General features: G+C 39.7%; 1 protein-coding gene across 7 annotated transcripts in view; it reads right to left on the bottom strand.

Annotated features, from left to right (window-relative positions):
* LOC131684722 (mucin-5AC) overlaps positions 1-12,356 on the bottom strand; it is a 768,934-nt gene that overhangs the window by 704,536 nt on the left and 52,042 nt on the right. For 6 of the 7 annotated variants that reach the window (XM_058967833.1, XM_058967835.1, XM_058967840.1 and 3 more), the window contains one exon: positions 8,666-12,117. In XM_058967833.1, coding sequence (XP_058823816.1) covers positions 8,666-12,117 — 3,452 coding nt within the window. The remainder of the gene's footprint in view (positions 1-8,665; positions 12,118-12,356) is intronic. The other variant, XM_058967838.1, reaches the window with a different exon arrangement.

Genomic DNA, 12,356 nt, shown 5'->3' with positions numbered 1-12,356 from the left:
ATAAATAAATATATTTATAAATTAAGATAAATTATTTATACTTGTATTAAATTAAGTTGGTGCAGTCTAATCTCAGAGTAATCCTGGATTAGGTCGATAAAGCTCGCGACAATCGATTTTGTTTGCACCGAACCGTCAGTGCATATTTTGTTTACTAAATGCTCGACGAACGAACAAGATATCGATAACCTTTAAAATTGTTGTTACAATCTACGCAGTACGCATGCACATTTCGTTTTAATAAAAATCTTATCGTCATTCCGATTGAAAACTCCAGAAAACGAGCAACTAACGCCTTTGTATCATTTATAGACTAAAAGTTGCAAATAAAACCCAAGTAGTCGAAATTTTAACAAAATTGGTAACTTGCAGTCTGATTTTTGTAGGCTGATAGCGTTGTCTGGACGCAATGTTTGTGTTGGTCAATTGGGACGATAGTCTTTACATAAATTTATATCTATCTAGTCAATCAGTTAATCAATGTTCACCAATTTTCAAGAAGTTTTCAGCAATGTGCAATAAATTGCGTTCCTGAGCAACCCCAACTCGTGATGTCCCACAAGGAAAGGAGTTCTGTTAAACTGATGAGAACTGGTGAAATCAAAACTTGGTTCGGTTTAACAAGCCAATGCAAGATGCACTATGCTATAATTCTCCTTAAAAGAAAAATTTAGGTGAAAACTGAAAACCAATTAGTTGCGATAGAAGTAATGGTTCCAACAAATAAAAGAAAGTGATAGCATACAGGCCACCGACCTTCTCGATTATAGATATGGTTGTTTATTCACTAGCTCATGTCTTCGGCAATATTTCTTCAAATTTACCATAATTTAGCAGATGAAATTAATTCTCAATCTGTATAATTTTAATGAATGATTTCCGCAACTACTTTTAAACTCTCCGTATTGGACCAAGCACTCACGAGGTGGAACATTTAGTTAAGCTGTAAATGGAGCTTAGGCTTAACCCTTTTTCTAGTCCCATCATATCAACCTCACAGTACTAAAACTCCATAGTGGAGGTAGGCGCTATGTACTTTTGGCAGGGGGCGGCATCGTCACACACCGCCGTGGAAATCGAAACCCTGCATGTTCAGGAACGATTGTACCGTCCGGACGATAGAGCCACGATGTTGCTCATTTAATATCCGAGCGACGAATGACGTATTTGATTGAGTCACTTAAGAGCGAGTAGGTGTATATTCCAAAGTTGCCGGAAACCCATAGCGACCACCGCTTATTGTACCGGCTGGATAATACAGTCAACATGTTGCTCGTTTTGCAAGTGAGCATCGACTGATATAAAATGAACACGCGTGACCTGTACCAATAATTCTCCCGTATGTGATGAAGCGTTCAGATGCTCCTTTTTGACGACCCTGTGTGAAATTGGCGTCGTTTTTGGGGTTTTCTAAAATTCCATTTTTGCTTAATTTATAGTAGGCGTACAATGTACGAAATTAAATACAAAATACGTACACACATTTCTGAACAGATAGTGCTAAAATATTGCGATTTCGTTCATTAAAATGAAAGTTATTAGCATTTAAAAACTGGGAAAATTTCTCAGCAGAAATTTTTGAAAAAAAAAATTATTTAATACGGGCCTATTTAGACGACACCGGTTATTGAGTGGTAAGTGTAACCGCTTCTGACCCCAGTGGATCGGGGTTCAATCCTGACGTCGTTGAGATTTTCGAAGGTGAAAAATCTGTGGAGTAAAGCCGTTGTTCTCGGTTCGTGTATTGATGGACCAATATGTAGGGTCCAGATAGTAGTCAACAATCTAGTGTCGCACAGTGTTGCCTAGCTGGACAAAACCTTAAAATTTTATTTTGGATTTTTCACGGTTTAACATTTTTCTCTGATTGAAAAGTTTTCTCAAAATATTAAATCTTGGGGATGAAAGATTTTTTACAGAACTTCAAAGGTGAAATACATCAATGCTGGAAAAAACTGCATACAAAACTTGCATTATATTCAAATGAGTATATCTTTTTAGTTAGAATTCCGATTAGGGTCAAATTGGTTTCATTTGGAAGGTTATTCGCTGGACTTATATTTGCAATTCGATTTAGGCGATACAAGCCTTTCTTCTCGCTCAGACATGAATATCTAATAATCCATCGGATATTAAATTAATTTTATAATGTTTATAGTGGCTGTACTTTTTTTCGAAACAGTTCGGAAAGATCACTTATAGTTGATGACACTTTAAAATTAGTGTACTTTCCAAAAATGAATGTCTTATTTTGCCCCTTTCTGCCCGAGCTATGAAAAAAGGGTATTTATCATGATATGTTTTGAAGGAGACGCATGGTAGCGAATGATTACCAAGGGGCCGTAATATAATTTATGAATGTCTCTCAGCACTATCAGCAATTAAAAAAATATCTATTCTGCTAAAAATTCACCACGCCAAATTTTTTGAAAATGAATTTTCAGTTGTAGTGCACTTTACATTCGCAAATTTTGAATTTTCGAACCACCTTAAATGCCAAAATTTTGAGGTAAAAAAATAAAAAAATAATATCAAAAATGAATTCATCACCACAAAATTACCTAAATTTAAAGTTATCATCAAATTCGGCCACTTTTGAGGTTTTGTCCGACTTTTGTATGGAAGGTAATCACTATGCGTCGGTCATAGGTACTCAGTACAGACAGATGCCGATTGGAAACAAATGAATAAAAAAAATAATGGGCCTATTATCGTGCTGTTTCCAACATCACCCTACCCATCCAAAGTCGTTGGATAGAGTAGCGCACAGTGGGTTAAAATTAAAAGCAGTCAAAACTGTTTATTGATTTTCGATTACGTTTGCGTGCATAGTTATCTTCAGCAATGTTTAGTGCAACTAAATAGCGCATCTAAACCGATTGACAATTTCATTCTTAGAATCACTTTTTCATTGACTAAAAAAAATAGTTATGTATTTTGCGCAAAGACTGCGTCTCATCAGAATCCGACACTACCTTAGTGACAGGACTAAGCTAGCTGTAACGATTTGAGCGAAATGTTTCTCCTTAGAAAAAAATATAGCATAGTGCACCTTGCATCGCCTTGCTAAGCCAAACCAAGTGTTTCGATTTCACTAGTACTCATCAGCTTAATCAGAACTCCTTTTTTGCGAGTCATCACGTTTACCCAGATACTCAAACAGTGTTTTCGTCAATCCGATGCTAGCTTAGTCCTGTCACTAAGTTAGTGTTGGATTCAGATGAGACATAGTCGAAAAGCAAATTCCACGACTAATTTAGTTATAAGTTTTGTGCTCTTAACGCGCAAAGATGGTTTTTAATAATTTTCTCTTTTGTGCATGAAAACTAGTTTTTACCAAAATATTTCTTCACTAGCATAGCATTTCCCTACAGGCGAGTTCTTTTGGAAAGGGTCCACGGCAAGAAATCTATCTTCCGTAATTTTTGACCTAGAGCCAAAAACGAACATATATTTTTTCGATATCTTAATTTTTCGCAAGATGGCATACTTTTTAGTAGAAAAATGCTGAAAACGTCATAAAAATTTGCACAAAATTGCTTATTTAAGTTTGTGGTTTCGAGAAAAAAGCAATTAAAGTTTCCAGTACACGGAAAAAAATCATAAATTCATGATTCAAACATCACGATTTCGTGAACTGAAAGATTTACAAATACCGTGACCAAGTTACTGAAATTATGAATAACAAACCTCATATCCATGAAACTATTTATGTTTCTTTAAAAACTAGTTCGCCCCGAGTACATACATGGCGTTACATTCGAATGTTTGATTGGGATACTGTTGTTGTTTCCTGGACATGTTCAGGTTTTGTTGTGGTTCTTGTTCATAATTTGGAAATACACCGCCTGCAGTCAAACGATGCTCATGATTACAGGAGCTTCGTAGCGATTTTCGTGATTTCTCATCACGTTACTGTGTTATTTTATTCATGAGTTTCCCATCGGATTTTTCTGTCAGACTAGAGTGATTTATGTTCATGATTTCAGAATTTTAGCCTCAATTTTCGTAATTTTTATTCACGTTATTGGGATATTTTAGTAAGGAGCAGTGATTCATGTTCATGGTTGTAGGATCTTAGTCACGATTTCTCATGTTTTGATCACGAGTAATGTAATGTTCATGATTTTGAAAATTCTTAATCACGTTGTCGTGAGTTGTGCTTTATGTTCATTATATCAAGATCTTAGTCATGATTTTAGAAATTTCTGTTTAGGTTACCGCGATATTTTATTCTAGAGCTTACTTTCGAATTTAACATGTGGAGTAATATGACTCATTTTTGTGATATCAGTTGTTTTATCGTGGTATTCGTAATTTCTTTTCGCCTCATCGCGAGCTGTTATATTTTGGCTATTATCGTTTTTTTTTTACTCAGAGTAACGTGACAATATGAACTGGACCATAAAAGTGTCACTGATTCGCGGTATCTTGTTCTGTGAACTATATTATGTACACGAATCGTGGTATTCAGCGCAGTTTTCGTTTTCTGCCCAGACATCACACTGAACCTTATCAAATGAATAACGATGTTCGAAGTTCTAATAGTTTTATTATTTACTGGTCGCTAGCAGCTGGCCAATTCATGAAAAAGTGCATAGAACAAAAATGATTCCACGAATAATAATAGATCGTAAATCACGTACTAGGAATCGTGAACCAGTTCGAGTCCATGAATAATATTTCATGACCATTGTACTAGGTATCATGAACCAGTTAACGAATATATGAATTATATTTCATAATTTTGTGAACTATTCCACGAGCACGGATATTGGGTCGTGACTAATATATCAGGGATCGTGTATTAGTTCACGAAGATTGAACGAATTCATGAATAAAATTCCGTTCCGAATTTCGTGAAATAGTTCACGAGAAAATATCCAGAATATTTTGATTTTGTAAACTAATGTTATTTCGATTTTTAAGGTTTTAACCTAAAGGTCATTTGCCTCTTCGGGTTAGAAAAATCTCTTATGAAAAATTTCTAACCCTATGTGCAGGGGCGGGACTCGAACCCATGTGCGCTGCGTACAAGGCAATTGATTTACCAACTACGCTACGCTCACCCTAAACTAATGTTCCTAAATCTAAGAATACCATCAAGAGTCAACCTTTGGTTTTTTTAATAATGTTGTGAACTAGTTCACGTACAGAAAATCGACTTGGTAATGATATGGCGGAAACCGTGACTGAAGTTCACAAAACACAAACAACATGATTTTAAATATTTTCGGACGGATCTTCGTGGAATTCCTCATATACTGTTGTCTTTGTAATTGTTTATTGAGGGCTTTAACCAGATGAGAAAATAGACTTCGGGAAATCCGATTTGTGTGTTTGCATTGCAGGGCCTTGTAACCACCGCACTCATGTCTTGTATACAGTCCCTTACCTTTTTTCGATAAAATAGGATCAAGATCAAAAGACGTGATATTTTGTTCTATTGCTAATCTATCCCATGGTATAAATGGCAATATCAATATCACTCAACCTGTTATAGTAAAATTTTAATGCATTCTAGCGTTCGTTTAGCGCCTTTATGCCCATTAGATTGGCTCGTTGTTGCATGAAAAACATTAAAAATTATCCCAATTATCGATTACAGCACTTTTAGAGTTCATTTTGTGGTCCCGATTGACTGTGCAAATTTTGGGAGTGATTGGTTGCTCCCCGCATTGCGTAATGTTTGTATTGAAATTAGCATGAGAAAATGAACTTTTTAGCGTCTCCGCTAATACTGATCGCTCTTTCGCTAAAATTAATTAATCAATATAAAAGAAGAGTAGTCTAGAATGTGTTGAACAACTTTACCGAAAACAGTAACTTGGTCGGATTTTTATTATAAATTTGTTATTACGATTTGATGATTGAAAGAATTTAATTGCATCTGTGAACACTGCAAACATGTCCATCGCAGAGACGTGTAATCTTCGAAAGTATTTCTCAGAATGATTTTCTGATTTACTTTAACGTAACCTTTTTAATTCACCTCACAGCAAGATCGAACCATTTTGATATTATTCATCACATCTGTTATTGGTAAATGCTCAAACAATTGCCAAGGTCTGGTGATACTATCTCATTAATAAGTCGTTATTTGTTCGAATTTTAGTCGGAAATTATTCTTAGTATCAGTAGAAGCATTGAATTTAACTTTTAATGGTTCAAGGTTCGTTTGAAATCAATCTGCGAAGCGAAAATGATATGCGATTAAAATAGGCTTCCAACAATGTTTTATGAAGAAACCTAAAAAAGCTAACAGAGTAATTATTGTCATGCAAACTTTAAATATTTCTACTGACAGCGAGATTTCCTTCTGATTGGAATTCGAGAAAATAAGGGCTTATTTACGTATCTTGTATCACTAGCCAATGGCAATTTATTGAGCAAATGTAAAAAAGACACATGTCATTAATGATATCAGAATGGTTTTTGGCTTTCCAACTGCGTTCATGTCATCCAGAAAATCATTCCGAAAAATTCTTCCAAAGGCACCAAGCCTCTGCGATGAACATGCGCTGATATATTTAAGATTGAAACGTAGGTGTTAGTGGTACATTTTCAGTGTTGCCAGAAACAATGAATTCCAGCAATTAATTTGACTCTTCAAATCGTAATACCATTTTTATAAGAAAAATTTAGCAAGTTACTGTTATCGAACAAACTGCTGATCGCATTCTGGACTACTTTTTTATTGCATTGGTTTTTCAATTTAAGTTAAATGGCGATCTGTATGTGCATACATAGTTGCAAAAAGCAGTGCATTCGTTACTCCTGTCACTAAGTTAGTGTCGGATTCTGATAAGACGAAGTCAAAGCGCAAATTCCATAATTACAGTAGTTATAGGTTTTGTGCCCTTCACGTGCAAAAATGGTTTTTATTAAATTTTCTCCTTAATGGATAAAAATTGGTTTCTAATCAAACTTTTCTTCTTATGGAGAAATAGTGAAAAAGTAGTGTTTTCCATATTGATTCTCATGCAAACTGTATAGGGGAGCCCGGGGCTAGTTGGCGATTGGGGTAAGTTTGCGGAATCCTCTTTTCTCCATTTCTATTAGACATATAGCGCTGCCTCTCGTTATGTACCTCAAGTTAAGTGAAACCCATTATCCAATGTGTTTTGATTGCAAAATATTTTGTTTTGTGGAAGCTGTGGACGATATTGTGTTTTCGAGCATACTAAGTAAATTTCCGAAATTTTAAACACTTTGTGTTATTTAAGGTGATTTTCAATCTATTTCCAGAATGATTATATTTTTCGATAGTGCGTGAAAAGAGCTTTCAGTATATATTATATATATCCACGAACAAAAGTTATTTTTAAAAAAGTTTTTTATGAAATATGCGGTTGGGGTAAGTTGGCGGTACTATTTACAGGGCAAAAATAATCATCAGAAATTTTTATGTCTGGAATTCATTCCAAAGTAAGAAAATCTTTTTCTTGTGTATCTAATCAATGAAGGAGACATTTAGTTCCGCCAATCACCTGAAGAATTTCGAAAATTCGCTTTTGAATATGGTGTATAACCAAAGTCAAAATGCTGAGGTATTGGGACTGAAATATAGTAGCAAATGTTGGTTAATATACAATTTTCTTGAACAGACATTCCAAAAGGACCCCTGAAGTATTTGATTTTCCATTTGATTGCTTATATTTTTTGGCGTATCCATACATACCGCCAACCTACCCGGAGAAGAGGTAAGTTGGCGGGTTTTCCGCGTCACATATTTTCGTCTCTAAAAATGAAGATAATGCATCAAACATTTTAATAAAATTAAGAGATGTTTCCAACAGTCTGCCGTTTCATGCTAAGCAATTCTATTTTGCAAAATCTACCTACCTCAAAGCGGTAAAAAATTAAAATGAAAACACCGCCAATTATCCCCGGTCTCCCTAGGCAATGTGCAAATCCGGGGAGCAAAAAATTGCCCCCAAAATGTACATAGCCATTAAGGACCACAGAAGAAGCCAACAAGTGCTGTGCTGGTAAATGAAATATGACGAGTCACTCTAATGCCCACGTTGTTCACAAACAATAACTGTAACTTTTGGTATAGGTGAGTTTTGCTTACAAAACTAGCAAGGCTATTATCTGTGACTAATAATTTTTCATTTGAGCGCTAATAGTTACAGGTACGATCCGTAGAACTGTGGTCATTGCAATCAGGGACAGTTTCTAGTTAAAACGGAACGTGAAATTCCTTGTCTTAAACTACTATTGAAAACTGTTAAAGCATTTCAATTTAGGCTGTATTCGACTACTATTTTCTGACCAAACCCAGTAGCTTCTAGTACTGAGCCCAGCTATTTATATCAAAACAACTTTTTTGTACTTTTATGATTCAACAGTTTTTAGAAAATGTTATTTTGGAACACAATATACTATAGAATGTATATGTGTCCTGTGTTTTTGTCATAGTTTGGAGTATTTGAAACTGAAGAAACGTAGCTCCAAGAATAAATTGCTGTTATGTTTTGAAATCCGTCTCACTATATGTCTGAGTTAAATGGAAATAATAATAACAGTTATCGTAATAATGCGGCACCCATTTCGCTGTAAATATTTAAGTTTCAACCTCTTATCACAAGAGTACACAACGCCAAGAGATAAAAGCGTATCCTAAATATAAAAGCAGAGAAATAATCGCAAAATGACTCACCTTGGGTAATTCCCGGGGTCTCGGTCGCAGAATAATCCCATCATTTTCGATATAATCCGGCACATCCTTTCGGTCACTAAAGTTGAACACCATCGTGTTGGCTTCGATGGGCGGCGGTGGCGGCGCCTTAACTTTCTTCTTAATCGGTACCAGCAGTGGATTGTTGATGTTGTTGTTGTTGTTGGTGGTGGCAGTGACGGGACTAGCAGCAGCAGCAGCAGCAGCAGAAGTAGTTGTTGCTGCTGCAGCACCCGCTGCCACCGTCGGGGTGCCCCACTTGGCCATGAAAAAGTCACCACCGCTGCTGGGACCGGCAGTCGTCGTCGTCGTCGCCGCCGCCGTGCCGACGCCTGCGCCGACTTCACTACCGGCAGCACTGCTGTTATTGTTGTTCGCTTTCGAAACTACTACCACATTTGCACCGGTAGCACTACTAGTTGCACTGATCGACTCTTCACTCGATTTCTCCAGATTGATTTGATTTTTTTCGATCTCGCGAGCGGTTAGATTCACCGTTTTCACGTCACTTGAAACACTGCTATTAGCACTCACTGCTGCTCCGACAGCAGCTACGGCGGCGGTTGGGGCGGCGGCGTTATCCGATTCGCCGTTTGCGTTACCGTTGCCGCCGACGTTGGCATTTATCACTACTTTGCTTCCGTTGCTATTAACACTAGTATTGGCATTGCTACTATTAAGATTATTAAGATTATGATTGGCTGTGACACTACTGCCGATGCTGTTAATGGTTGCCGCTGGCTTATGGCCATTGGCAGCGAGACTTTCACGTGACAGTGGCACAGGCGGTTTCTGGGTGACAACGGCGGCTGACGGCACTGTTGGCACTGTGATGGGCGATGACGACGTCGAGGAAGAATTTGACGATAGATGATCATCTATATTCAGCCTCTTGCTGGCGATCAATTTCGCACCACCACCAGCTGCAGCTGTTGAGTTACTGCCGTTGCTGTTGCTGCTGCTGTTGCTGGTGGTGAGAGAGGGGAGATGCGATTTGTTCTGCGACTGGCCGTTGAATCGGAATTGCGTCGTAACGCCGGCTTTGGAAATGTTCTCCATCGTTGTACGGGAAACCTTCTTTATTTGGTCCGGTTCGTCGTCCAGTTCGAGGTCATCCGATTGGCTGTCGCTGCCGTGATCACTGTTTATCGAGTACTCACGTTGTAGATCCTCTGGATCGTCGGGGTCTTCCTCATCGCTTGTAGCGTACTGAAGAATGTTACGAGGCGGGACCTGTGGCGGTGCAACGGTCGGAACTGCTGAATCTGACGGCGTCGGCGAGCGGGTGCTGGTCGGGGTTGAGGTCGCGATATTCAGATTATTCAGTTTGCTCGTAAGTGCTTGAATCGATGGTGAGTCGACGAATGTGTGAGCAGTACTGGTTGTGTTATTTTGCATATTAGCCGAGACAGCTGTGGTAGAGAAGCGAGGACTCTCCGGTCGGTTTGTCGTCGTCGTCGTTGTCGTCGCACTGACTTTATTGTGTTGAACAGTGTTAGGCGATAAGACGGGTGAGTCATACTTAAGACGGTAAGCCGTCACCGGTTCTACTCGCACTGATAGCGGTGTGGATGTATTGTTTGGATTTGAACCGGCCGAGGGAGGCGTCTGTACGGGCGAAGTAGCCGAGTTCTTTAGATTGTTTGTTGTTTCTAGATTGTAGCGGATTGCAGTAATGTCCAACTTCGGCAGGTTCGGTTTTTCCTTCAAACCGTTGGCAGTGTTGCTGGTGGTGGTGTTGCCATTCGACTTGGGACTAGTGTTTCGTGGTATAATATTTGGCTTTTTGGGACTAAGTGGAGGCTTAGGATGCGTGATTGGTGGTTTCTCTAGCGAAATGATAGATTTGTAACTGGCCACTTTGGCAGCAACTTCACCGGCAGCTCCGTTAGTCCTGGCAGTGGGTCGACCTCTTCGATTGGCGTTCGCCTCGAAGATTTTCATCGTCTGCCGTACCACATCTGGCGGGGGACGCTCGTCCGCATCGATAAACGAGGTCAACCGCTTCGGTTTCGGGTCACCTTTTTCTCGTCCGTTAATGATCTTTTCCTCGATCGTGACACAGTCCACTATTAATTCAGCCTTGTTCATCGCCGCCAGTTGACAGTTGTTGATGTTGTTACTGTTACCGTTGGCGGTGGTTGTCCCGTTGGTACAAATCTCATCCAGTATGATCACATTGCTGTCGTTGCTACTGTACAGGTTTTCCTTCTGTATATCGCGCTCCCAGGCCTTGTGATCGTAGCGCACCAGCGCCTCAACTGATCGGGCCCGTTTCAACGAATCCGCACCACGCTGTTTGTTATAACGATTGTACTCGTTCTTCTTTTCCGTCTGTCGGCCACTTCGCGTATAACTGTTCTGCACGCTCTTCTGAAAAGTCGAAATATACTCGTCCGGAGTTTTGGCTTTCTGCTGCAGCTGCAGGTTCATCTGGTTTTGCTGCTGCTCCCGACCAAATTTTCCCTGCTGGTAATGTTTGTCATGTGATTGATCCTTTCCGTCAATCGATTGTTCCCGTTCACTTAAATCCTCACTTTCCTCGTCGAGCAAATTATTCAAACTGGTCGCTCGGCGCATGCTATTCAGTGAGGGCCTCTGCTTGTTAGCCGATTGCCTCAATGCAAGACTCAAATACCGGCAGCGTAGCTTCGAAACAATTCCCGGTCCATATTTTAACTCTTCTGAAGTGTCCACGTCTACGGGGGCACCCGTTTCACCACCAATCCCGGCTCCTACAAATCGATTCTTCTCATAAATAATCTCTTCAGCACTAGCTGCAACCATTTTGGTGCTACTGCTGCTGTTGGGGCTAACAGAAGAAGAAGCACTTGAAGTGTTTTTCTTTAATTTCCAACCGATCTCACTACTGCTATAACTGTTGGTTTCCCCCGGGGCTGGTCGCGTTAGCTCACAGTCAACACTACTAGCACTAGCACTAATACCACCGACCACGGCATACTTTCCCGATGGACCACTGTTTGCTGGAGCACCGCCACCTCCTTTGGGCGAACCACTCAACGCACTGCTGGGAAGATGGTTTGATCGACTGTTGGCACTACTGCTGGCGCTGGTGCTCTCCGTACCGTCATTGGAATGTGACTGAGTGTGCAACGGTTGTTTCTCTGCTGACGTTCCACCGACAAGCAGCACTTCGGTTGTTCCTCGAGTGGCACTGCTAGGTGTGTTGGTGGTACCGCTGAATGACTTCACCAACACTTGTGGCTGTTCATTCACTGGTGACGAATGCGAATGACCTACGAACACCGGGGCACCGAACAACGTCGGCGAAGTGACGGCGGCTGTAGGTGAAGCAGGTGAATCACTATTATTACTACTGAGCTCTATGGAAGGAGTAGGGCTAGCAGGGGACTCGACTGTTGATGCTGGTGGTGTTGTACTTTCTGCAATTGACTGTGCCTCTACCGATGGATCTGTGCATGGTTTGTTTTTTTTGTGTGCGGTAATGTTGGGATGTGCGCAATTGGATTCGATGGTGCAATTCAGAAAAATAGAAACAGAGAACACTTAGTTAGTAACAATCACACAAGCTCCTACCCAATTACCCAACCCAACGAAACGATATATTGATAAAGAAACGGAACTGATAACAGCTACAACCCTGACGGTTGAGGTTGCCGCGGTTCACTTCTGTCACTTTAGCAACCCCACA

This window comes from Topomyia yanbarensis, chromosome 2 (genome assembly GCF_030247195.1).
Source record: "Topomyia yanbarensis strain Yona2022 chromosome 2, ASM3024719v1, whole genome shotgun sequence".
Lineage (NCBI taxonomy): Eukaryota > Metazoa > Arthropoda > Insecta > Diptera > Culicidae > Topomyia > Topomyia yanbarensis.
Note: the sequence above shows the minus strand (reverse complement) of the source record. Positions and strands in the feature narration are given on the sequence as shown.